Genomic DNA, 27,534 nt, shown 5'->3' with positions numbered 1-27,534 from the left:
GAATACATGTTCTAAATATGATCAAATCATTTCTAAAATGTCATTAACAGACTTATCTGGTATCAAATGTGAAATTTATTATCATTAAATAAAAAATGCAAGTTATAGTGTTGTAACAATAATGGACGTTAAACAATTGGAATAAATTTGAAATGTCTAAACAATTTAATAGTAATATCGTTGCACTCCTGCAAATATATTTTACAGTATAAAAATAATATAAAAACAAAATAAATGATACAACACATAAAATGTAAGGAAAGGTAAAGATGAATAAAAAATAAATAAAAAAACAACAAATAAAAAAACAATCGGGGTCTGTTAAACAATTGGAATGAATTTGAAATGTCTAAACAATTTAATAGTTTTGGTCAATTTAGAATTTTTGAGTTTTAAGTTATCAATCATGGTCAAATATGTTTTAAAATCAGTATCTTGTTTTTTTATTTTGTTTTGTTTTTATTCATCTTTTTCTTTCCTTACAGTTCATTTGTTGTATATTTTATAATTTATTTTTATACTGTAAGGTATTTTTGCAGAACTGTAATGAAGCATCTGAACATGCAATTATATTGTATTGAACTTTTGAAATAAAATATTATTACTAAAAAAAACAAAAATAAAAAAAACAATAATGGACATCCTGCTTCTTTGTGTGGTATTTATTTAAAGCAGCTAATGTTACTAAATGTATTGTACATATCAGCTTTAGGTACAAAAATATAAATATTTCCAATTTGTTCTAGGGAAAATTAAAAACAATTCAAATGCCTCATAGGACCTACAACACTAATTAAACAAAACATAACACTGCTTTAGCTTCCTTATACAACACAGGACAACAGTAGACAACAAAAACCTCTTATAGTAAACGTGTCTTAAAAAATAAGTTGAGCATTATACATTGGGTTGATATTGAGGATTTTGCTAAAGAGAAAACCAATATACATGTAGGCCTGTCTACAATTCAAAAACATTATCACATTAACCGAAGCACGAGCAAACATCATAACAATTTCGACACTGTGACTCTTGCAAAATTAGCATTTCTCAGAAGTCAATTTAATATATATTTTAATTTCTCCAAAAAATAAATGTCGTTGGCAATGTTTTCCTTCTTTTTTTTTTGGGTCACTCTTTCTTACGCAGGTGGACGTATATGACCCCGCTACACAGCAACAAGGGGACACACACCCAGGCCAGGATGAAGCAGTAGCCAAAGTGTCCTGCTGTCAGCTCTCTGGAGTCCTGAAGGATTTCCTTATTGTTTAATGTGTAGATGAGAGCTGCAGAAAAGGCAGTCAGCCCTAAAAAAACAAAAACAAAAAGTGATATTTATTATTAGAGGCGGGATGTGTGGAAAGGTTTGCAAAGTTTATAACCTGCTTCATTTTGTATACCTTCTGATTAATGTCATATAGCAACAAGCACCCACTACCCACCTGTACATGTTGAACAAAACAACATGAATACATCACTAACTTTTAGTTCAGACTGTTACAGAATAATCTGTGACGGTGTTTGCATTACTTATTCAACAAAGATTTAAAGGTGTAGGATTTGGTGGCATCTAGTGGTGTGTTTGCAGAATGCAACCAACTGAGTACCCCTATGCTCACTCCTCCCTTATCAAGAGTGCGGTGACGTGAGACGTCGAATGCAAAACCGCGGTAACGCCGTTCCCCTCGCTCAGAGGCCATCCATACCATATAAATACTACTTTAGGAGCAACAGCTGGCGGTATCACGATTTTGCACGCCGCAGTTTCACAAGCGTGTCAGAGAACTATACGTTGGCCTTCAGGTAACGTAAAAACATGAAAGGCTACATTCTGGGCTACTGTAGAAACGTGGCGGAGCAACATGGCGGACTCTATGAAGAGGACACACTCCCTATGTCAGGGGTCGGCAACTTTTACTATCAAAAGAGCCATTTTAGGCAAAAAATAAAAAATAAAATCTGTCTGGAGCCGCAAAACATTTGAGCATTGTGATGAAGGTAACACAGTTTATAGTCTAAGTATATAGTATATAAGTCTAATGCAGTGAGGGCCCAAGTGCAAATGTACTACGGAGTATTAGGGCCACATTGAGGGGAAAAAACATCTGAGATTTCCAGAATAAAGTCATAATATTATGAGAAAAAAGAAAATAACATGTACAATTACTACTTTATAATATTATGACTTTATTCTCATAATATTACGACGTTTTTTTCTTGTAAACTTGTGACTTTATTTTCAAAATCTCAGGGTTTTGTTTTTTTCCTCAAAATGAAATTGTAAACAAAAAACAGTTATTCATTTCCATTTTTAAGGAGCCACTGGAGAAAAAGGGCCACCGCACTCAAGGATTATACCATTGCTTAAATATAGACCAAAACCTGAAATATAGAGAGACCGGTCTCTACATTTAGCGTATTTGCCAACCATTGACTTTAGATTTATAAGAGAAAGCGTCAGCCTTTTGAAACAGTCTCACATGCCGGCGGGACATTGTTTCACTCCACTGTTACCTGCAAAGACTTGACACAGCCCGGTGAAGTAGAAGAGTCCACCCTTAGACATGGTGAACAGCTGACCCAGGAACACCAAGAAGGAGACCGAGGAGAAGACCACTGACAGAACCATCAGGACCTGCACTGACTTAAGCCAATCTGAGAAAGAAAAAACATTCCCACATCTAAAAAAAACAGTCTCATATGTTATTCGTTTATGTGTGGAGGTATGCAAAATGTTGCTTACCAGTTTCCCTGGAGGATGCACACAACCAGGTTCCTGTGAAGTTGTCAAACCTACAGTTGTACCACAGGTCTGAGTTCTCCAGGCCATCCCACACCCACCAGGACTTTAAAGAGACATTAGACACACAGCTGGATATGTTGCACTTGTGAAATAATACAGTTAAAGGTCCCATATTATGCAAATTTTCAGGATCATACTTGTATTTTGTGTTTCTACTAGAACATGTTTACATGCTGTAATGTTAAAAAAAAACTTTATTTTCCTCATACAGTCGGCCTGAATATACCTGTATTTACCCTCTGTCTGAAACGCTCCGTTTTAGCGCATTTCGACGGAATTGTGATGGAATTGTGATGGAATTGTGACAGAATTGCGTTGCCAGGCAACAGCTTGGGTCCATATGTACTTCCTGTCAGCTGATGACATTCACATACACTGCAACCAGGAATAAACTGGGACACATTTAGAATGTTTAAATCTGTGTAAAGGGTCTAAATATTGTATATTTGTGACATCACAAATGGACAGAAATCCTGACAGCTTGTTTCAAATGCAGCGTTTCTAAATACGGGCTGTGTGTATTTCCCTGTGGATTGAGCATTTCGATACTTTCACAGTATTTATATAGGACTTAAGCCTGCTTTATAATAAAATAAAACATGAAAATCTCACTTTTTTATAATATGGGACCTTTAAAGCGAACAATCATGCTCTAAAATATGACTCCTACCTTTTCCATGGTTGCAATGAACAGCATTGCCAGTGTGATGAGATGCAGCAGGGTCACAAACATGAGCAGGTACGCCATTTTCAACTCCCTGTTAAAAACAAACAAATCTGTTTAAATTTAGGTCTCCAATATAACAAGCTTAGCGAGGAAATAGTGTGTGTGACCAATTTAACGTGTTTGCTGGTTCCACAGTGAAAATCAGTGTTTGGGAACTTTCCTGTTTTTCCCTCGAAACATAAAGTGGAAAATCTGAGCGGCTGAACAGAGTATACTCTGTGTTACGTAAGACCATGCTTCAAAACAGAGTGCAATTTCTAAAAACTTCTCTTTGACTGCAGGCCTGTGTGTTGCCATCGTACAGCCGACCACAGAGAACCTGGGCGGGCCTATTGAAATCTAAACGCTTCCAAAATATTTACCCAATTAACCTCTCTATCCTTCTGAACGGTTGAGCTTAAACAGTCTGTAATTCAACTCACATTTGGATTTCATTAAAAGCTGCTCTACTTGTTAAGTTAGAGGAAATTAAAGTCTGAGGAGAAGCCTCTGATTTTACAAAGATATTTGACATTATAGTGTACAGTAATAGTGTAACAAGTGAACACTAAAGAGGCTATAGCAGCTTATTGTGAGATGAAATTATAATAAGGAGACGTGCAGTGAGAGAGAAAAAAGACATAGAGCGAAATAGATAGATAGATAGATATAGATAGATAGATAGATAGATAGATAGATAGATAGATAGATAGATAAATATAGATAGATAGATAGATAGATAAATATAGATAGATAGATAGATAGATAGATAGATAGATAGATAGATAGATAGATAGATAAATATAGATAGATAGATAGATAGATAAATATAGATAGATAGATAGATAGATAGATAGATAGATAGATAGATAGATAGATAGATAGATAGATAGACGTACTTTATTGATCCCAAATTGGGAAATGATTGTGTTACAGCAGCAGGTTATCCAACATGTAAACACTAAAGAAATATATCCAAAGAATCCAAAAATATAAAGAATACTGGAATACACTATAAATATACCTGACTACTACAAATAGCATAACAATAAAATCTAAATTAAATTATAAATTTAAAAAAATCTAAATAATAAACACAGAATAACCCTCTATATACAGAAAGTGAAATAAGAGACATGTAATTGTCTGTGTAGATCATTATCTGTAGGAGAGGTCCATTTGACTGGGCGTGGATTACTGTCAAATTATGGTCATTAAACTAGATTTCATCCATCACATGAAAGTCAAAGAAAGGTAAACATGCAGTGAAAATAGTTCAAAAGCAATGAAAATGCACATATTACAATGATATAATGAGTAACATACATTTTTTTCTGTTGCAGGATTGTTAAAATAAGTGATTGATGAGATTTCTTATTACTTTTAGAGCTTGTGTTAACAAGAGATGTGATGCAAGAATCACTGCAACGTCATCTTTGTTTTAAAATAGCACGATTTAACAAGACATTCATTGAAATCATATGAAAAGTCAAGAAACTATCTACTCACTCTGTGTGTTGTCCCTCTGAATCAGATCTCAGCAGCAGTTTCTCCTCTCTGTGCCCCTCTTGGTGGTCCCCTCATTTCCAGCCTCACCACACCTCCTCCTTATTTTTACAGTCACTCCCTCCAAACTTTTCCAAGGTGAACGCCCATTTCCTCTGAGCAGAACAGAGCTCTCTTTTAGCTGCGCCTCGTAGTCCCTCAGTACAACATCACCATCCAAAAAAGGCTCAAATGGGACCCACCCATAAGGCAGTGGAGGCACATGAAAAACCACATGAAGAAACCTCCTCTGTAAACAGTCCCCTTGGAACGGCATAATGACCATTCTACCATATCTCATCCATTCATGAGCCCAGTCTTGTTAGAGCAGATATGAAAAATAAACACTCAGCTGCAACATAACTCACATTTCTACAGCAGAACATAATAAGTATTCAGAGGGCACTGGTCACACTGAAAACATCTGGGCAGGGCACAACCGGGTAAATACGCCTTAGTTTATGTAGAAGGGTCAGAGGAGGTCACTGCAAAACAACAAATTATTAAGTTTCTAAACATCAATTATACATTTACATCTAAAAAGTTTTCATGTACTTGAAAAAAGTTAATATTAATGCCTGTATCCCTCCATTAATTTTAGAAATGAACAATTTTTAAATATTATTGGGTGATTGAGTTAAATGTCAAAATCATGACAACATTTTAACATTAATTCTGATATTTCACCAAGATTAATGTTTGTTTGTCGCCCTCTGGTGTTTACATCCGTGGATTAATGAGACATGCTTCATCAAAAGTCCACTATCACTGAGAACAAAAACATAATTAACATTGATTAACATTACATTTAAAATAAGATTAATATTATTGATTAAGATTAGATTGATAGAGATCCCAGTTTTTCGGCAGATGAAATTTACACAATTAATTTGATTAATATTTTAGCAAAATATTAATCAATAAAATGATATGGTTTAAAAGACTCATTTTATAGTTTTAAAGATACTGATTTTAAAACATATTTGACTACGATTGAAAACGTAAAACTCCAAAATTCTAAATTGGCAAACACTATTAGATTATTTAGACATTTCAAATTTTATTCCAATTGGGTTTTTTTCTTAATTTTTTTCTTTCCTTACATTTGATTTATTTATTTTATTTTTTATATTATTCTTATGCAGTGAAATTAATTGCTGAATTTTCTGTAATGAAACTATTGTATTGAACTTTCGAATTTTTTTTAATACTTTCTTTCAAAAGTTCAGTACAATATATTTGCATGTTCAGATTTTTCATTACAATTCTGCAAAAATATTTTACAGTATAAAAATAATATAAAAATAAATTATAAATTATACAAAAAATAAAATGCAAGGAAAATAAAAGATGAATAAAAACAAACAAACAAACAAACAAACAAACAAACAAAAAACATTCGGGGTCTGTTATACAAATGGAATCAATTTAAAATGTCTACACAATTTAATAGTTTTAGTCGATTTAGAATTTTTGACTTTTAAGTTATCAATCATGGTCAAATATGTTTTAAAATCAGTATCTTTAAAAAATAAAAAAAGGAAGGATATTAAATAATTTCATTTTTATGTATATAATATTTTGCTAGAAAATATTGCTAGAGATTAGCTAAAATTAGCCACGGACGAAACCAAATGTGAAGATCGTTTAATTGCCATAAATGTTATTTAAGGCTAAGACCCGGGTCAACCTTATCTCTATTAGATATTGTTAGAGTTATAACTTGTGCCAAATTATAAAACTGTCATCTACAACAACAATATTCCCTGTGATATTGTTTTCTATACTAAAACGAACACCCCCATTTGTTTGCCTGAATCCTGTCAGTGGTACGGTCCGTTGCCTAGTTACCACTAGAAGCCAGTCCACGCCTGTTGCTAAGCGTTTAGCTTTTAGCTTTCTAGTCTTATCTTTTGAAAGGTGAGTAAAACTTTAACTTCACTCTGTTTACTCAGCTTCTCCACTGCAATATAAACTAGCGTTTAAGCTTCAAGAGCCTCCAGTTATCACAACCAAACTCTCCCAGCTGCTGCGGAGCCTCACAGGAGAGAGCTAAAGCTAGCTAGCTAGCGATAGCTAACTTCTGAGCTAACTTTGCTAACTAGCTCTGCAGGAGCAGCAGGTAGTCTGTCTCAGCAGGTAGTCTGTCTCAGCAGGTAGTCTGTCTCAGCTGATGTTTACCAGCTGACTGAAGCACAACGTGGTCAGCAACTGTGTTAGTTAACCACATGTTTATATGATGTGTTGTCCTACTAAAAACCCTCGTTTGCTCCTCGTCAGACAATCTGCAATATTAATACACTGAATGTGAAATACATTAGTCTGTGCAATATATCCTTGATGCAACATACACCTCAAGTGCAACTACCTTTGTTTACATCTTATTTATTACATCTACTCTACCTATTTTCTAAGTGCAATTACCTCTGTTTACATTACATCTATTTTTATATTTCATACTTCTAGTGTAACACTTCTGTTTATATTTATTTATTACATCTACTTCACCTGTTTTATTTGCTTTATAACTGTGTGTGTTTTACCTGTTATATGTTTTATCTGCCTCGTTTAGTCTTGTCAAGTATTTGTTTTAAAGCACCGACCAGAAGTGGACACTGTGAATCTCGTTGTATTTAATACGATGACAATAAAACTTTCTCTTCTATTCTATTCTATTTTGGGAGGAATGGTTAGCTGGAAAACAAAGATGTTTAACCCCACATGAGATAAGATAAGATAAGATATTCCTTTATTAGTCCTGCAGTGGGGAAATGTGCAGTGTACAGCAGCAAAGGGGATAGTGCAAAAAACAAGATGCATCAGCTAACACAGTAAAAAAGAGCTAAACAAAGTGATTTTTCGTTAGCCTTATCATTTTTTAGATTAATCGTTCTTTAAATGTCTTCTTATGTCAGTCCAAAAACCCAAAGATATTCAGTTTAATATGATATGAAAATAGAAAAGCAGGACATTTCCATATTTGAGAGGCTGAAAACTGCATTTTCTGACATTTAATATAATTTTACAATTTGGAGTTTGTTTTTTTCCCCTAACAATTTAGATTAATAAGATATGATAAGATCAGATATTCCTTTATTTTTCCGGCAGTGGGGAAATGTGCAGTGTACAGCAGCAAAGGGGATAGTGCAATAAACAAGATGCACCAGCTAACACCGTAAAAAAAAGAGCTAAACAAAGTGAAACAAAATATGACCCATTTAAATAGAAGGAAGTATAAAAATAGGAGCAGTATATACAGTATTGACAATAAACAGACTATTAACAAAATTGCACAAGTGGAAAATGATATTGCACAGTGAGAATGAAATGAAATTCCACCTGAAAATATCAGGTTATTGTGAGTTTTCATCATGAGGAGGGAGGTCGTTACTAACTGTAGCTGCAGCTCTATGCACATTGCAGGGAATTACTGGCAGTATATGTGTTGCTAAATGCAACGTTCCCAACTGCAAAGCACCTGTCATATTCCTCATGATTACACAGCAGCCAAACATAGCTAATCATCTTGAAGCTTTGCATAGCCTCAGGTGATGCAATGTAACTCAGCTGATAAACCAGAGTGTGTCTGTTCCTGTCTGAACTGAGGTAGTTATTCTAGTGACTGCAGGTCCCAACATGACATGACAGCATTGTTTAAAAGTGTCTAATCTTTTGCAGAGAAACTCGAGGACTAGAGACATTGTCATGGATGAATCACAACAACAATAGGAGTGTGAAGTTTGAGGATCTTTGACACATCATTGCAGACTGAGTTTTGTCCATACCAAGGAGGCTGAATTATAGTTTGGGATCAGCACTTTCACCACTGAGGGAAAAGTTCATCATTCGCAGATGCAGCTTCATCAAACTTAATGTATGACCATGGATCATGAAGAGGTAACATTCATAGCTGTTCATTTTCTTACAGATAACACGGTGTCTGTCACTGTTGATATGCTTTGTTCCAACATTAGAAATATTTGATTGAACTTGACATTGTTTTGTTATTCTGTTATGCTTTTTTGTCCACTGGCCACATCACATTGTCTGCTGGCAGTTTTACTTTGTCATTGTTTTAACTAGTGTAAGTTACTGTAAATAAATATAGATTTACATGTGAAAGTGGCTGTTGGAGAGACTAAATCGCAAGTAATATAGTTATCATGATATTCAACAATGTTATTATTGCATATCACATATTTTCCTCATATCGTGCAGCCTTAATTCGGACGATGGTTGTAGTTAATGTCTGAAGTTTTTGTCATTTGTTCCACAAAGGCAACATCATCCACCAGTTGGTGTGATGTTTAAGTACAACAGGCACACGAGACCTGATACCTAACAGCAATATGTTGCATGTTGTTGGAGCAGCAGTGACCGCTCCTGGAGTAGTTTTAATGCTGCACGGGGGGCCTGCTCAGGTTACAGGCACTACAAAGTACAGTATTGAATTCAGCAACAGGTGTTTAGTGCTGGCATGCCACTCTGATGTTGTGTCCCTCTCCTTTGTGTCACACAAATGGGATCAGTTTTCAGCGAGCTCGACCACCTTGATGTTGAACACTTTTGTTAATGCTGTAGTTTGCAGGATCATTGTTTGGCAAAAGTAAGTAATTCACAAGTACAAAAGTAAGAATATTCAGCTTATTGTGCTGCAGGTGACGTAGCGTGTCACATAGCCTATTTTAAAAAAGCTATAACTAACAAAGCTTTGACAAGGCTACTCATTCACTGACCAGCTTGATTTGTGGATGCTTCTTGTTTCACCACATTACTGAGAGGTATTTCATTCATTTTTATAAAGTCTTACAAGCTGCAGCTTAACATAACAGTTCAACACTTAAGTGATTTATATGATATCCGGTCACCAAACATTCATCTCCTCCTCTGGGTTCTCAGGTGCGGACAGAGTTGGACCAGATTGCTATGCGGCTTCAGGAGGATGGCTTGCCCCCGGGGGCGAGTGTGGAGGAGCAGCGGCGCCACCTGTGGCAGCAGCTGCTTGCCAGGGAGGCAAATCTCCAGTCAGCCGCCCAGGAGCTGCAGACCTTACGTACCCAGCAGGCCAGTGAAATGAAGGAGGTGAACATTTTGGATTCTTGGGAGTTTTAGTTCACCAACTGTAACACTGCCCTAGTCCTCTTGACCTGATTGTGTCTGACGGAAGGCTCCAAAGCTTCCAGTCTAACATACATCTGAAATGGGTACAGGACGATGGCAAATGCTCAAAATGGTCACTGTCTGCAGCTGTGTGATTTTTGTCTTTCTGTCTGTCAGGTGGAGAGCTATGTTGAACATATTCGTGGGCTGCTAAAAGAGCGTGAGTGTTACGACTATGAGAGAGACAATGAACAATTGCGACAAGAGATTCACCAGATCAGACAACAACAAGGTGAATTCAATGCAAATGTAGGGCAATATTGGCATTAGGAGTGTTAGAAAATATAGAGTATTGTGATATGTTTTGTGATTCTGTATCAATTCTCAATAAGACTGTCAATTTTAAATTTTAGTTTACATGTAAAGATTAACTCAGTCAATACTTTATTTCATTTGTAAAGAGATGCATCCTCTCAGTGTGTGTGTCCTCTCAAAGTAGAGCTATGATGCTGGATGTTACCGGTCAGTAACAAATGCAAGTGCAGATCCCACTGTTCTGATTGCATAGAAAATTTTACTTTTTTTTACTCCGATTTTATGCATGTGGTGGTTTAATCTTTATACAATACATTTTCCAAAAATTAGATTTAAAAAATTGCAATATATTGCCTTACTTACAGTATCGCAATATATTGAATCGTAACCCCTGTGTCATTGTACGTATCGTATCGCCAGATTCTTGCCAATATGCAGCCCAAGTTGGCATTCTTTCCTTTGGGTTGTAGCCTAGCCGGGCTCAACAGAGCCCCTGAGCTGGATATTTTAAACACACCATAGCTCACAGTTTTTATTTGCCATGAATGTTCTAAAATTGTGTCAGTGAATATATTAAAGCAAACACTATCTGAGTTGGATTTCTGCTTGTTTTTATGCAAAACCTGCTGCCATATAGTAGTACTTGTGCACTGTTTTGTTGCCATTGAGTGCTCCAGGGATGACATATTTTTGTAGGCAAACCTGGAAGTTAGCATCACTCTGGTTCCCTTGACAGAAAGACAATGGGATGTTTCCATTGGATTTTGGATTATTTCAATCTCTTAAACTTGTGTTAACCACAGACCTTAAAAATGCTAACTAATTGCCGTTTTTTATCACTCATTCCTGTAGCACTCTGTTAAGTCTTGTCTTCAATATTAGTTCACAGTCCTGCCGGACAAACTACTGACTAGTGAAAACTCCCCTTTCTTCCAGAGAGTCAGAGAAAGGAGCTGGCGGAGATGTTGGCTCAAGAGGACCTCAATGAGATGGGCTTGAGCAGCCCCAGTGAGCAGGTGGCTTACTTGCTGGTGGAGAGGGCCACACTACTGGAAAGGCTGGAGACTGCTGAGAGGAGACTGGAAAGTCAGAGCCTCAGCGGAAACTTTAGGGAAATCCACCACCAGGTGAAGGACTGACCTACGTATTGCAGAGAACTGTTCAATTGTACATGCACAGCCTCTACGGTCTCGAACAATGAATGTACAGTCTTCAGTCATATTGAATTGTCAAATGAACCCGTCCAAAGTTTTATATAATAGAGTCTCTCTGTGACTCTTTTGACAGGAGCATATTCGCCATACGATGGGGGAGGAGTTAAGGCATCAGAGGGAGGATATACAGGAAGCCATAGATAACATGACGAAGGTGAGGCGACTGTCATTGGGCCTTGGCTGAGTTACACGTCTGTTTAAGTTCAGGCTGAATTAAGTTTGTGAAGAAATGTACGTACAACCTCATTTTTCCAGTTAAAAGACAGGGTGATAGTTATGTTGTGATTCTGCACACACGGGTCTTTCCTCTCAGCAGTGTTCGTCCCAGAGTCCGTGGAAGAAGCTGTTTGGTCTGCGCCGGTCTGGTCAAAGCAAACACAATATTACCCCTGTAGGTTTCCACGTCACAGCGTATACTAACTAACTCACTAACACTGATGTTGTGATAACGAGGGCATCGCTGGCTTGTTTCAAAGCGGTATTGCTTTTTTGAAATACATTCCACGCTCACAAAGTGCCTTGATATCCGCATGACAACTATGATGCAGACAACATTGCTTGTCTCAGTAACACATCTGTGAATGCAATTTCCTAACAACTGATGAGTGCTCAGGAACAGTAATGGCATGTCACAGGCAACAGCATGTGTCCCACTGGTCTCCCTATGCAGGTGAATGTTCACATATAAGATTGTAACTCATTGCCCTCACTCCTTCCCAGGCCTGCGGTGATGATGAATCTCAACCTCTGAATGCATGTCTCTTACAACAGCATGTCGGGCCTCTTGCATCTCCAGTCTAACTGCCCGTCTTCTCTTCCTGCTGCATTCCTCCCACTCTCACCATCCACGCTTCATTCTCTTACATCAGGCCCACAGCGAGCAGATTTCCCAGGAGCGAAATGAGCGCCAGCGGCTGGAGCGGGACCTTGAAGAGGCGTCGAGGAGGTTGGCAATGGCTCATCAGGATATCCGCAGACTCACCAATGAGCTGGATGCTGCCAAAAACAACAACCAAGACCCAAGTGGTATGTTGCAAAGACTTACAGTGTGTATCCCTCAAAGAATTTAGAGTCTGTGATGTTTCTAAAGACTATATACACTTACAGTTTTGTATATTGTTTTGGACATTGTTGCTGAATTAAGTGGTTGTAAGAAACATGCACATGATGACATTGAGCACCCATTAAGGCCCAGTCCCTGGTCTACCCAGCTGTTTATCTACCACCTTTAAAATGTTTTAATGTCTACATAAAGTAGCTTAAATGTTTTGTCCTACTGAAATATCAATATTACTTGTTGTCAGGCTACAGATTTGGCAATATAACAACCTAATTTTCTAATGTGTGTGTTCAGAGTCATTAACAGCACATGAAGAGAAATGTTTGAAAAGGCATGAATGAGCAGAAAGCGTATTCTCGTCTTTATAGACTTAAAAATATGCTTATAATCTCAGGATCTGAGCTTCAGGGAACGGTCCAAGAAGTAGAGAACCTGAGGAAGGAAGTGGACAAACTGAAACACTGTGGTGAGACAGACTTGGGTAAAAACTGCCAGCCACATTGTTTGGAGTTTTTATATTTTACTATTCTAACATTCCGGTCGGCTGGAGAGTTGTTAAAATTGGTGGGTGAGTAGGACTTGCTAGTAGGGGTGGATATTGTTAGGATATTACTGATTGTGTTTGTGCTTAGGAAAAGGAAAATATAAAAGCTTCAACAAACTTTTTTTTCCCTTTTTGATTAATTTCAATCCTTCATTCTTTTTTTTTATTCTTTTAAATTGAATTTATTTAGATATCAGGTAATAATAGAGACACTACCTGATTAGGAAGTTGATTTACTTACCATTATTTTTATACTATATACCTCTCTCCATTGGCTCTCGCACTTGAATAGTGCATTCTATTATTCCCCTTATATTCACATTAGGCTGGCGCAAACTGTTTGATTATGTTGGTGTTCGTTTCCCCCCATACTCTCTGAATCTTTGACTTTTCTGAGAAGAATCAGTCAAATCTTAGAGCAGCTGCACCACATGCATCCATGGTTTGCCAAGTAAACAATCTCACATAAAACCATGTGACACCAATGCTAACAGAAAGTCCCTTTAAGAACTGAATAAGCAAATTTCAAATGAGTTTCTTAACAGATTGTAGCCCCACTGCGCTATAGGTATTGTCATCATATTTGCCTCATACAGTATATGTGTAAAATATTATATAATGTTGTAATATTGTAATAGGGTTTAAAAGGCAATATATTCCTGGTCATGGTTTCGTCTCTTCACAGATATGATGAAGCTGCAGCGAGCCAAAGAGCAAAATGACCGACTAGATGTTGAGAACAGAGCTCTGAGGGAGAGAGTCCGCACTTTAGAGTCTGAGAAGAAAAATCTCCGGGACCAGGTTGGTATTTTACTAATTTCCTTTATTAAGATAAAAACTCATAATGTTGTTGCAGCAGCTTGGCATTGTTTGCTGTTGTGTTTGTCCAGTTGCCAATAAATGATGCAGACCAAGATGTCGTAACCAAAGAGGATCGAAAGAACAAGAGCATTAGCAGTGAATCACAAAACAGTCCGTCTGGCTCGTCGACCCAAGAGAATGATTACATTCACAAACGGTAAATACATCAACTGCATCCTGGTTGATAGTGTGATGAATGGATGTTTAATCCCACCTGCTCTTTCTGACTTTAATCACCATCATTCTCCATCAGGTGTCATGAGGCGATGGAAGACGGGCTTGTGCAAGTGAGGGAGCTGCAACGGCAACTCCAGAGGCTACGCAAGGAGCAGGAAGAGCTGGAGGAGAGGAATGAGGAGCTGGAGGCGCTGCTAGGGGAGGCCCAGAACGCCAGCAAGGGGGAGAGGCATCGCCACGACGGAGAACTGGAGGGACTCCACAGGAGGGTAATGAGTAGCACCAAAACATTTTTATAACTGGGGCCAGTTGCATAAAAATAGACCTAGTCAGTGGTCTAATTTGTGTCAGTTTAGGGGTCCTTGACGAAGGTTGGGAACCACTTGGCAAATAGATTGTTGCCAATTTAATTAGACTAGTCAAACCTGACATTCTAAGACCAGGACTAGTCGTAAACTAGCTTTATGTTTATATAACTGGCCCCAGGATAAAGGATTGATGGATTATGTACTAAACGTACAAAAATGTTAGTTTAAAACATTTAACCTGAGACGCTGAAGAAAGCTAGTGTCTCAGACATTCATCAATGCCAGTCCTTCACCAGAAGAACTCAGACGGTATAATTTAGTCTAGGACCTGTCTTGGAAACCTCCATCTCTCTAACGGCTGAGTCATAATCTCAACTGGTCAATGCAGATCAAAGTCCTGGAGGCAGAGCTGAAGAAGCAGGATGTCGATGAAAAAATGACGAAGAATGGAGAAGAGATCAAAACCACTGACTCCTACTTACAGCTGGTAAAACATTACTCACTTTTGAATATCATTATTGTGTTAACACAGCAGGAACACTATGGCTCGTGATGAGCTCAGACATACAGATGAAAATAGAGCAAAAAGAGGTGTAATCCTAATGCTTAAAATGTAATTAAAGTGAGTTTTAATTGTTTATTTGTATTATAAGCAGCAACAGGACAATAAATGTGACTGGTATGGTCATCCAGGAAAACTGTACAGTCAAATTCCATCCATCCATCTTCAACCGCTTATCCGGGATCGGGTCGCGGGGGCAACAGCTCCAGCAGGGGACCCCACACTTCCCTTTCCCGGGCCACATTAACAGTCAAATTCGTACAATACTATCCTCAGATGGCCATAGAGAAAGTTAAATTGTAAAAAATAGGAATAAACTTAAACCTTGACCCTCAGCCTGCAGAGATGCCATGACTCAGTGCAACCTATGAATGCTTTGTGTTCCCGTGTCACCTTGTATGAAGCACCTGAGGGACAGCAGCCAGGAGAGATTGGCTCTACTCGAGGCCCGTCTGACTGAGGAGAAGGACTGGAGGAAACAGCTGGAGGTTGACCTCAGCGCTGCCCAGGCCGCCCTCAAAAAAGATAAGGAGGTAAAAACCACACATCAGCAAATGCTTCATCTGGCAGGAATAACACCGCAGCTACACAAATATGTGAAATTAAATTTTCAGTTATAGAGGTTTCATTCTGAATAGGGCTGTCAAAGTTAAACATAAATTTGTTTTAACGCCACTAATTTCTTTAACAAATCGATTAATGCAATCGATCTTTCGGAGGTTAATAACACTCCTAACTTGTGCTAACAGAGGAAAAACTGTCATGGCCATTTTCAAAGGAGTCCCTTGACCTCTGACCTCCAGATGTGTGAATGTAAATGGGTTCTATGGATACCCACGAGTCTCCCCTTTACAGACATGCCCACTTTATGATAATCACATGCAGTTTGGGGCGAGTCATAGTCAAGTCAGCACACTGACACACTGACAGCTGTTGTTGGCTGTTGGGCTGCAGTTTGACATGTTATGATCTGAGCATATTGTTTTATGCTAAATGCAGTACCTGTGAGGGTTTCTGGACAATATCTGTCATTGTTTTGTGTTGTTAATTGATTTCCTATAATAAATATATACATACATTTGCAAGCATACATTTGCAAGCATGTTTCCGCACTCCCATGGTAAGAGTATTAAATACATGATCAATTTCCCTTCTAAGGTGTATTTTCAACAGATAAAAAATTTGCCATTAATTTGCAATTAATTGCGATTAAATATTTTAATCGATTGACAGCCCTAGTCCTGAAGCAATATTTACAAAGTTAGTGTTACAAGCGATACAGAAACTGTATCCAATTCCCTCATTCTCTACTCCAAAGGCGTTGCAGATAGGTGAGCGAGAGCTGAAGAAGCTGAGACTTGAGGTCAACAGCCTTCAGACAGAATGCCAACAAGGGAAAACACTCATCAAGAGCCTCACGCAAGTCAAGGGAGAAAAAGCAGTTCTGGAGGAAAAGGTTTGTTCATTTTATAAGTCTGCTTGCTATTGCTGACACCTCGTCAGTCCTTTTAAACGTGATGAAACTGGACAAAACATCCCCACGACGGGGATAAATTATTATTGAATACAGGAAATAAATCAAAATAAACTTGGCAACATTGAAATATGTCAACATGAAATTTGAAAAAATGAGTTTCTCTCCATCTTCCTGCCTGACAGGTGTCCCAGATGGAGCGCGCCCACAGCCGGCTCCAGAGCGAGCTGGAACGCTACAAGGACAGTAACCGGACCCAGGAGGACAAGAGGGAACACAGGCTTCAGGTTGACCAGCTGCAGGAGCAGGCTGACCGGCTAACTGCTGAACTCACCAGCCTCCAGACAGCACACAGCGCTTTGAGGTTCTCAGTCCAGAGTCCGGAGTAGTGTACTACTATCATGTCTAATGACCAGTCCTATCTTGCGACTGGCCTCGATACACCGGAGCTTACTCGTTTTGCATAAATGTGCATATGTTCGCAGGGATGAGATGGTTTCTGAGCGGCTGCAGACTGCTGAGCTCCAGGCCAGGCTGAGCTCCAGTGTCATGGAGAAGCTGACGGCTGAGGGGGAAAGAGAGAGACTGGGGCTCGAGATACAGCGCCTCAAAGAGCAGCTCAAGTGGCATCAAGAGCAGCTCTCCTCAACAAAGGAAGCACTTATTAGCAGCCAGAGACCTGAACTACACACAGCTCATGTAGAATCCAGACTTAGTCCAGTGGAGCGGACCGAGGAGGAGCGCTTGGATGAGGTAACTGGATTACATGTCCTTTGGTAGGGGATTTGGTTTGTAAAAAAAAGGTTCATATGTGAAATCATCTTGCATGACATGATGTTCAGAAACTGGGGTAGGGTAGAGAGAATGTCCTTCAACACACAGCCCTGGGGTGAGTTGCATTGAAATAGACCTAGACTTTAAATATAACTTTAAGTCAGACTTGTTATAGACACTTAAATGTACCTGTTGCATAAAGCTTCCCTATGAGTGACTAATGTAAGACTGACTTAGATAGCTTGCCGTGCAATGCATTATGGGGGAAATAAGACACTTCACAGAAAAGAAAATACATGGAAAAATGGCAGATGAAACAGAAACAGAAACACCACAGCAAGAATGGGAGGAAATAACAGAAAAGGTAAACAGCATTAATCCAACAGTTGTTAAACAACCGTTAAAGATGTTCAGAAACAATTCAAGAAAATGGTACAAGAATCCAAAAAGTAATGAATAAACAGTTAGAATAGTTGGCTAAAAGTAATGGATAAAAAGTTGGAATAGTTAATAACATATCAACAATAACATATTGTTGCCGTAGCAACAAAGCTCTCACCTCAGGCTTAGCCAGGATGAAAGGTGACTAACTTTCCTACCTCAAATTAAGTCAGTCTTCATATTTATGCAACAGACAGGCTTAATTAGACTAGTCTAACCTGACAATCTAAGACCAGTCTAAGGCCAAGTCTTAAACTAAACATGGCAGATGCAACAGATACAGCAACAGCAACAGCACAGCAAGCCTGGGAGGAAATAACAGAAAAGGTAAACAGCATTAATCAAACAGTTTTTAAAGAACCGTTAAAGATGTTCAGAAATAGTCAGCTAACAGTAATGGATAAACAGTTGGAATAGTTAGCTCAAATTTAGATAAAAGTAATGAATAAACAGTTGGAGTAGTTAATAACATATCAACAATAACATATTGTTACCATAGCAACAAAGCTCTCACCTCAGGCTTAGCCAGGGAGAGACATGACTAACTTTAATACCTCAAATTAAGTCAGTCTTCATATTTATGCAACAGACAGGCTTAATTAGACTAGTCTAACCTGACAATCTAAGACCAGTCTAAGAACAACACTAGTCTTAGACTAAACATGGCAGATGAAACAGAAACAGCAACAACAAGGCTGGGAGGAAATAACAGAAAAGGTAAACAGCATTAATCCAACAGTCGTTAAAGATGTTCAGAAACAATTCAAGAAAATGGTACAATAATCCAAAAAGTAATTGATAAACAGTTAAAATAGTCAGCTAACTGACCTTCTAACATATTGTTGCCGTAGCAACACCTCTCACCTCAACCTTAGCCAGGTGGAGAGGTGGTTAACTTTCTTACCTCAAATTAAGTCAGTCTTCATATTTAAGTAACAGACAGGCTTAATTCGACTACTCTAACCTGGCAATCTAAGACCAGTCTAAGGCCAACACTTAGTCTTAAACTAAGTATATGCAACTAGCCCCTGGTTCATAGTGCTGCTGTCCAGCTTTTGTGTCCTTGAGTACGGCTAAGACTGAAGCGCTTCCTGACCTTTTGACCTGCTTGTAGAGGAAGGCAGGCAGAAAGGGAATTTCCTCAGCCAGGACCATGTGTGATTCATACTGTATATGTGTGCGCGTTGTCTTCGTAGGTTTCCGGTGTGAAGCAGGAGCTGAATCATCTGCAGACCAGGCTGGGGGTGGAGCGGCAGCAGGCCTCTCAGCACCAACTGGGCCTGCAGGCTAAGGTCACTAAAGCCCAGGCACACATCAAGGTATGCATGATCATAGCACACCCTCAACATGCCCAGATGGCCATGCTGTTTTCTGCAGCTCTATTTAACATATCTAAAAAATCACTGTCTCCTTTTGTATTTAGTATTTTTGAGTTACTAGTGAGTTTTTTAAACATTTCTAAAGCTTGGTCTGGAGCATTTCTTTCGATCTTCCTCTCTTTTCTATTCATAATAAATGCTGATGATTAACACAAAAACTTCAGGTATCTTCATTAAAATGATTGAGGGCATGTGGGAATAGCTTGATGATTCACAACAGCCTAGCTTAGCTGGGCTACCTGTATTTATCTGTACTCCCCTTCAGCGTAAACACATCCCAACCTTGTCTCTCATTTCCCTCCTCAGTCCCAGGACTCAGTGCTGAGCCAGAAGGCGGAGGAGGCTAAGCAGATGAAGCAGGACCTGCAGAGGGCCCAGAGCCTGTTCACCTCGGCAGAGAGAGAGCTGCGCTACGAGAAGGAGAAAAGCATCGACCTGGAGAGACACAACACCCTGCTGGACCAGGAAAAACTCAAGGTTGGTATTTAATTACAGCACAGTGGGAGTTTCCTGAATGCCTCTGACATTTATCACTTAATCATCATCTTAATCACTCTCTTAGTCACCTCACTGTGAATGCTAATTAATGTGAAACTGTGGCATAAAACTTAACTGTGACGAAAGGTGCCAAACAGAAAGCTGTAGTTGTCAGAATCGTTGTTACGTTGGTGTTAAGCGCCCGTTTTTGTGCTCATGCTCTGTTGTTCCTTCAGCTTTGTGCAGAGCTGAAGCAGGTCCAGACCAAGCTGGTCCAGGTGGAGCAGAGCGTCCTCACTCAGGCTGCTGCGTGTGAACGTCAGCAGCATAAAGTCAGGGAGCTGGAGTTGGACCTGGCACGCAACTCCACAAACCGCAGCACCACCACCAGTCTGCAGGAGGACCTGCAGGCCGAGAGGGCGCGACTCATTGCTGGCGACAAGAAGGTCAGTGCATCTCATCTGGTGTTAAACCTGGTGCGTCGATGTTGAGTTGGATTGTAATTGCAAATTCCACTATTCCTACATGAATGCTCTCATAGTTAGGTTGGTTAATTAACTGGGCTATTTGGTAACCATACTGGTGTCATACTGGTTATCCCTGGTTGCCAATTTCAGGCTTTGTGAAAAAGACCCCAGTACAGGAGATTTTACTCCTTAGTTTATAATCTCTTGTTGAGGACTTGCTTATTAGTAAAATCTCCAATGAAGCTTTCTGAGCCCTTAATGGAATATGTTTTCCCATCCCATGGAAATTGCTATGCAGCACAAGATGTGATATTGTAAATAGCCAATTTGGATATATATCTTCATAAATTACATACTAATACATGCGGTACATTTCTGTGACCTAGTTTGCCTTTGAGTTTTAATAAAGCCCATTTCAACTTATTTTGAAATGTGTCCAGTATTGAGGGATAACTGGCACCCAAGAAATGAACTGCAAGGACAAGTGAGCAGCGTCAATGCAACGCTACGTTCACTATAAGTGTTTGTTTTAGCCACTGACCCGCTCAGATTGTTATTATAAGTGTCTGACAACATTATAGGAAGGACACTACAGAGAAATACAATGTTTTCTTTACCTTTCGCTTGATCCCGTCTGTTTGTTATTGTGTCCAAGTCCCGCTCAAGGAGAAGTCTCGTTGTGAAATCTGAATATCCGTATACTCTGGTAATAAATACGGGCGGCAATAAAGTCAGACACCTCATCCACATTGTGTAAATCATCTAAATATTCAGCCATGACATTGAAAATCGTTTAGATAACACTAAGCTGCTGTCCTCCAACACAACAAACTGCCTCTCACGTTTCCACCATGGATTTATTCCACTATTCCACCGTTGTCTTCCAGCAACACGTCACCTCGCCAGATTTCAGCTCAACTCTTTCAATAATGTCAGACACTTAAAATAACGATCGGAGCCTGTCGTGGCAAAAACAACCACTTTTAGTGGACGTAAATGAGGATGCCAGCTTGCCCCGATAGCACCATGTTGCAGCCTGTGAGCGGCTGCCGTCTACAGCGTTCTCCCTCAATACTGGACCAACTTCAGAAATTGTTGTCCCTATTAGTCTGTTAGACACAAAAACATAGTGAAAATAGGATCCAGTTTGAAAAGTACCGAAGTTACCCTTTAATATTGAATGTGCAGAAGAAGCAGTTGCCTGTTGTGAAGAAAACTTGGGACGTGATTCCTGCTGCTGTAGAGATGTAGAGAGTAAAATTAGCTCTTTCTTGGGGTTATTCACCAACATTAAAGTCTATTTCTGTCAGACACCTTCAGGAAATCCTGGGGGTTCTCTGGAAATGTTGTGAGGTCGGGAGGTCATGTTATCTGTTTGTCACACTGAGTGAAGCCTGTGGCTGCGTTGTGATGGCAGGTGTTGGAGCTGCAGCAGCAGCTAAAGAGTGCCCAGCACCAGCTGCGCATGGAGGAAGCTCGGGCCGGCGAGAGCAGCCGCCTGGAGAGGGACAGCAGGGATTTGTCTGACACCTTGTCAGCACTGAGAGCCCAGCAGCAGGAGGAGCACATCACCAGGTCACAGAAACTACAGTGCTGCTGACGCTGCCCAGGAGCAGAAACCGTGCCATAATCAACATTGCAAGTTTTAGGTCACAATTCTGATGCACTCTTTTTTTTGACCATCCTTCCATTCATCTTTTCCTCCATTCCTATCGCAGGAAGCTGTTAGAGCAGCGTGAGGAGGAGCTGCAGCAGCAGGTGCGCTCCCTGAGGCTGAAGGACGACTCCACGACGAGGACAAATGCAGAGCTCAGCCACCGTGTCCAGCAGCTGGACACCCGTCTGGCCATCCTGGAGGCTGAGCTTGGCAAGGCCAGAGAGGAGGTGAGGAACAGTGTACAACAGCTCATCACATGTTATTAGTACTGCAGGGTTTTGTGACAACTGAGGCACCTTTCGCACTCTTATTGTTGAGCAAATGTGATTCACAACTTATGTCTGTTGATGTTTTCAGCCTGTACACAGCTTTCCAATGTAATTTCAGTTAAATAGAATTTAAATTTGCATTTCTCATCATTCCTCAGATGGTTTTTTTCTGGCTCGTTGACTTGAAAAGTTTCTATTTCTGTATTTCCCAAACACAAGTTCTCATCAGTTCATAGAAGTGTGATATAGAGTGACACCTTTTCGGAGAAATCACACGTTTTTTTCAGAGGTGTTGTTTCGTATCCAAAACGATGTCTAGACAATCTGTGAGCCCTGTTACTTTATCTCTTCTTCTAACCTTGCTTGACTTTTGGCTGTCATTTTTACAGAGTCAGTGTACACAGTCCTCACCTTAAACTTTCTGGCCATATTTATTGTTTATATATTTATTAAGGCTGTTAATCGATTGAAATATTTAATCGCGATGAATCACATGATTGTCCATGATTAATCGAATTAATCGCGCATTTTTTATCTGTTCAAAATGAACCTTAAAGGGAGATTTGTCAAATATTTAATCCTCTTATCAACATGGGAGTGGACAAATATGCTGCTTTATGCAAATGTATGTATATATTTATTATTGTAAATCAATTAACAACACAAAACAATGACAGATATTGTCCAGAAACCCTCACAGGTACTGCATTTAGCATAAAACAATATGCTCAAATCATAACATGGCAAACTGCAGCCCAACAGGCAACAACAGCTGTCAGTGTGTCAGTGTGCTGACTTGACTATGACTTGCCCCAAACTGCATGTGATTATCATAAAGTGGGCATGTCTGTAAAGGGGAGACTCGTGGGTACCCATAGAACCCATTTACATTCACACATCTGGAGGTCAGAGGTCAAAGGACTCCTTTGAAAATGGCCATGACAGTTTTTCCTCGCCAACATTTAGCGTTATTTAGCCTCCTTCATGACCAGCTAGTATGACATAGTTGGTCTCAAAGGATTCTTTAGGTTTTGTAGTTTCATATGATACCAGTATCTTCACTCTACCTTTAAGCCTTTTCGAGCCTGCTACAACCTAAAACTCACAAGCGTTAAAGAAATTAGTGGCGTTAAAACAAATTTGCATTGACGTGTTATTATCGCGTCAACTTCGACAGCCCTAATATTTATGTGTCCTTCAGGTGAGAGACGGCCAGAAGTCGAGCCACAGGTTGCAGGAGGACTTGATGGCCTGTCAGCAGGAGTGTGACAGACTGCAGATCGAGCTGCAGCAAGTTCTCCTCCAACTGGACACGCACGTCAGGTGAGACACACACAGGAATGTAGATACTGTACATTGAAATAAAATTAACTCTGGTACTAAGAAATGACTATGTATTTTCTGATCAACTGAATAAGGTTATAGCATAATTTGCAATTAAGACACTAGTTTCCTGAGGTCAGTTTCCTCTGCTCCACCAACCAGGAAGTACGACGAAAAGCAGAGTCGTCACAAGACCAAGATGCGTCAGGCCAAGCAGCTCTTCGTCAAGGAGACCGCACAGAGGGACCGCATCATCGAGAAACTGGAGAACGACTTGGGGCTGGCCTCCAGCCTCTCACACAAGGTCACACACACACACACACACACACACACAGACACACACAAACGACGCAAAACGCTTCCTGCTAAGTTTCCCACAAGAGATGTTTGTGCCAGAAAAAATATTTTCTGAAGTATCTCTGTTTTTATTGGCTTTCAGGAGAAGGCGACGATCCAGACAGTGATGGAGGCAAATGAGAAGCTTCTGGAGGAGAAGAGGGAACTGTTGCGGACGGTAAGCGAGGCCGAGGAAATGGGCAGCAACGGCATGAGGACCGCCTCCACCGTCCAACACAGGTATCTCAATGAATCACACTAATGCATACCTGCCGCCGTTTCTTTCGAGGTGGCAGCTTGAGTATTGATTTCAAGTATTATGATTGGATATGAAATTGCTAAATGAATGTTAACTTGACTGAATTATCTCATTGATCGGGATCTCTCTCTACCAAGAATTTAAAGATCAAGATGAAGGTGAATAGGGCTGTGCATTGGCAAAAATCTGGTGATGCGATACGTATCATGATACAGAGGGTGCGATGTGATATATTGCGATACTGTAAGCAAGGCTTTTTTAATATCTAATTTTATGAAAACTGTCAGTATAAAGAACACCACCATATGCAAAGTAATTTAAAAAAAATGTTTTTTTACAGTCCCTGTAACATCCAACATCATAGCACTACTTTTTGTGCAATCTGAGCCGTCAAATCTTTGCATTTAAACGAGGGCTGTCAATCGATTAAAATTGTTAATTGCAATTAATCCCACATTTTTTATCTGTTCAAAATGAACCTTAAAGGGAGATTTGTCAAGTATTTAATACTCTTATCAACATGGGAGTGGACTAATATGCTGCTCTATGCAAATATATTTATATATTTATTATTGGAAATCAATTAAAAACACAAAACAATGACAGATATTGTCCAGAAACCCTCACAGGTACTGCATTTAGCATAAAACAATATGCTCAAATCATAACATGGCAAACTGCAGCCCAACAGGCAACAACAGCTGTCAGTGTGTCAGTGTGCTGACTTGACTATGACTTGCCCCAAACTGCATGTGATTATCATAAAGTGGGCATGTCTGTAAAGGGGAGACTCGTGGGTACCCATAGAACCCATTTTCATTCACTGATCTGGAGGTCAGAGGTCAAGGGACCCCTTTGAAAATGGCCATGACAGTTTTTCCTCACCAAAATGTAGCGTAAGTTTGGAGCGTTATTTAACCTCCTTCATGACAAGCTAGTATGACATGGCTGGTACCGATGGATTCATTAGGTTTTCTAGTTTCATATGATACCAGTATCTTCACTTACGTACCAGCTTTAAAACTGAGTCCGCTACAACCTAAAAATTGCAAGTTGCGTTAATGCGTTAAAGAAATTAGTTGCGTAAAAACGAATTTGCGTTAACGCATTATTATGGCGTTAACTTTGACTGCCCTTATATGAACTATTAATTAAAAATCTATACGAAGCAAAGGCCAGAGATTCCTGGGTTTTATTCTAAGTTTGTCTTCTAAAGTTTGCCAGAACTGTCCTTCACCTGCATGTGTTGGTGAAGACGTAAAGGACACACTGGCTTAATATTTTTTGTGAGTGAGTGTGAACATTAATCTGTGTTCTAGGGTCAACATCTTAGAGGTGGAAAACAGACAACTTCAGGATCGAACCCTGAAGCTCTCCAGCAAAGTCAGTTGCTTAGAGCGTGCCCTGAGGAACACCCAGTCGTTCTACGGCTTGGAGGTAACACCGGACAGACTTTTATTCCTTTTAATGGGACGTGCCACCCAAAACACACAGGCTTTATTTGTTGTTTTGAAAAAGTTCATCCAACATTAGTGATGTGAGTTGGTGCAATGTGGATTCCATCACTGCTGAGGAGGCTTGACCTATTTTATTGTAATAAAAATATGAATGCGTTTTGATCATAAATGGTTCAAATGCTCAACAGAATACCAAGAAAGCGTACCCCTCTGAAAGTCTCCGTGATAGCTTCCTGCACACATCTACGCTAAGGTAAGGCAGGTTTGAGAGGACCAATGGTTTGGTTGATTCATATTTATAATTTGTGGTGTAGCTTAATGTCTTTTTTAAGCTCTTCAAAGAATTCCCAACTTAATTTTCTTGTCCTATCACAGATTAATAGGTTTACATATCTATATCTATATGTGGATGCTTTTATGTGCATTTTTGTGCCAATTCTCACTACGTGTGTGTCGCCAGCCTGACGTCAGGTTCCTGTGACCGTCTGGACATCCTGGACACGATCTGCTGTATGACGGTGGCCGAGCGCTCGGCGGTGGACTGCTCTCGGGGGTCTGTCTCCACACACCAACAACAACCGGAGCAGGGCTACCTGAATCTCACCTCCCAGTTGGTTTCTCCAGACACCAAAGGCACAGAGCAAAACCCTAAAAACAGTGACCATGTATGAGAGATGGGAGGTGTTGGCGTGGGCTGCCCGTGTTTGCAACGGCGAGCTACCCGCGAGGTTAAGTCAGCGTATCGGGTGGTACTACAGCATCCCGCCACTTCCACTGGAGACAGTCAGAATAAAGGAGTGAAAAGCAGATTCTTGTTTGGCTTGCAAGTACTGTGATCCAGATTCAGAGTGAACAAAAGCCTGTGCAAGTGTCAATCAAATATTTGTTATGACATATGTTAAAGGAAACAGGAGGTCAGAAGCTAACCGCGTGGCACCACCTTGTTTGTATGCACAAATGTGTGCATATGCCTGGGAGGTTGGTCAGTTGTTTGCATCGGCAAAACAAATCAGAACGCTTGAAAGCCTTGTGTTGGCTCACAGGAAAGATTAGAGAGTGCTCCGGCAGGGATGACATATTTTTGTCGGCCAACCAGGAAGTTAGCATCGCCCTGGTTCCCTCTACAAAAAGCCAACGGGATTGTTCCATTGGGTTTTGGATTATTGCAGAAAATAAGCTCTGTGGCAAACACACGTTTATGATACCTACACGTTTTGTTCAGCAAGATAATCTCCTCAAATGAACACCACTTTTATGATTTTTGAAGCAATTGCCAGAAGTGAAAAGCTATAAACGAACTACACCACGGTCACAAGCGTGAGTATAAACAACAAGGCTGTAAAGGAGGACGAGTCGGCGTGATAACGTTTAGTAGTCTCATTCAGCCACTTGTTGGCAAACGCCTTTTTATTGATGTATTTTATGTCGTAAAACAAAACGTTCAAATCTCTTCAGCGTGTGTTAAAACCACAGACCTTGTTTCAGGCTCCTAACTAAAAACCCATTGACTTCCAGACGAGGGAACGGCTGAAATGCTAACTCACATCTGGGTTTTAGGATTAATTCCTGTAGCACTCTATTATCATATTTTTTTATGAAATGGTATAAGATACGACAATATGTACTTCACACTAGTGCAGTGAATGTCAAAGACATTTGGTGAGGGAGATTTGAGTGAGTTTAAACTGAGCACTTTATAAGTAGTTTTTAACTTGTGTTTACATTTTGGGAAAATGTAGCAGTGGAATATAGCAGTATATCAACGGTACGTATTTTCAATGAAAAAATGCCTATGGTGTTGTATGTTTATGGTTTTACTGTGTCAAGAATCTAATAACGTATTCTTACAGGTTTAGAAAATTGGCACTTATATCATATGTAATGATATAATCATCATATATAATATAACGATAACACTGTGGACCCATTTCATGTCTATCTGTCACTCTCCTATTTCCTGTCAGCTGCAGCCACTCCAGTATTTACAACGTGCAGCTTTGCTTGTAGTTAAAAAAACAAACAGCCA

The 27,534-nt window shown here is 39.6% G+C and overlaps 2 protein-coding genes across 8 annotated transcripts; one reads left to right on the top strand and one right to left on the bottom strand.

Moving 5' to 3' along the window:
• Positions 1 to 647: 647 nt before the first annotated feature.
• Positions 648 to 5,173, bottom strand: emp3b (epithelial membrane protein 3b (MAM blood group)). The gene is made up of 5 exons (XM_074645178.1): positions 5,019 to 5,173; positions 3,474 to 3,561; positions 2,744 to 2,846; positions 2,515 to 2,655; positions 648 to 1,307 (listed from the first exon to the last, which is right to left on the bottom strand). The coding sequence occupies exons 2-5, from the start codon at positions 3,549 to 3,551 to the stop codon at positions 1,132 to 1,134; spliced, it is 498 nt and encodes a 165-aa protein (XP_074501279.1). The 5' UTR covers positions 3,552 to 3,561; positions 5,019 to 5,173; the 3' UTR covers positions 648 to 1,131.
• Positions 5,174 to 6,892: 1,719 nt separating this feature from the next.
• Positions 6,893 to 26,315, top strand: ccdc30 (coiled-coil domain containing 30). Of its 7 annotated transcripts, none has more exons than XM_074642555.1 (29): positions 6,893 to 6,974; positions 8,733 to 8,825; positions 8,863 to 8,951; positions 9,954 to 10,136; positions 10,332 to 10,446; positions 11,406 to 11,596; positions 11,757 to 11,837; positions 12,000 to 12,074; positions 12,553 to 12,709; positions 13,138 to 13,224; positions 13,973 to 14,088; positions 14,178 to 14,305; positions 14,402 to 14,594; positions 15,022 to 15,120; positions 15,600 to 15,728; positions 16,514 to 16,651; positions 16,855 to 17,033; positions 17,155 to 17,422; positions 19,081 to 19,203; positions 19,570 to 19,740; positions 19,977 to 20,186; positions 21,625 to 21,782; positions 21,926 to 22,091; positions 23,335 to 23,456; positions 23,619 to 23,760; positions 23,896 to 24,032; positions 25,371 to 25,488; positions 25,697 to 25,761; positions 25,969 to 26,315. In XM_074642555.1, exons 3-29 carry the CDS (start codon positions 8,931 to 8,933, stop codon positions 26,177 to 26,179), a joined length of 3,783 nt encoding a protein of 1,260 aa, XP_074498656.1. In that variant the 5' UTR covers positions 6,893 to 6,974; positions 8,733 to 8,825; positions 8,863 to 8,930; the 3' UTR covers positions 26,180 to 26,315. The 7 variants fall into 7 exon arrangements, with proteins under 7 accessions (XP_074498656.1, XP_074498658.1, XP_074498655.1 ...); XM_074642557.1 differs by having other exon boundaries at positions 11,997 to 12,074; positions 13,138 to 13,209; XM_074642554.1 differs by having other exon boundaries at positions 11,997 to 12,074.
• The last annotated feature ends 1,219 nt before the right edge of the window (positions 26,316 to 27,534 follow it).

The sequence above is a fragment of the Sebastes fasciatus genome, chromosome 8, assembly GCF_043250625.1.
Source record: "Sebastes fasciatus isolate fSebFas1 chromosome 8, fSebFas1.pri, whole genome shotgun sequence".
NCBI classification, from domain to species: Eukaryota; Metazoa; Chordata; class Actinopteri; order Perciformes; family Sebastidae; genus Sebastes; species Sebastes fasciatus.
Note: the sequence above shows the minus strand (reverse complement) of the source record. Positions and strands in the feature narration are given on the sequence as shown.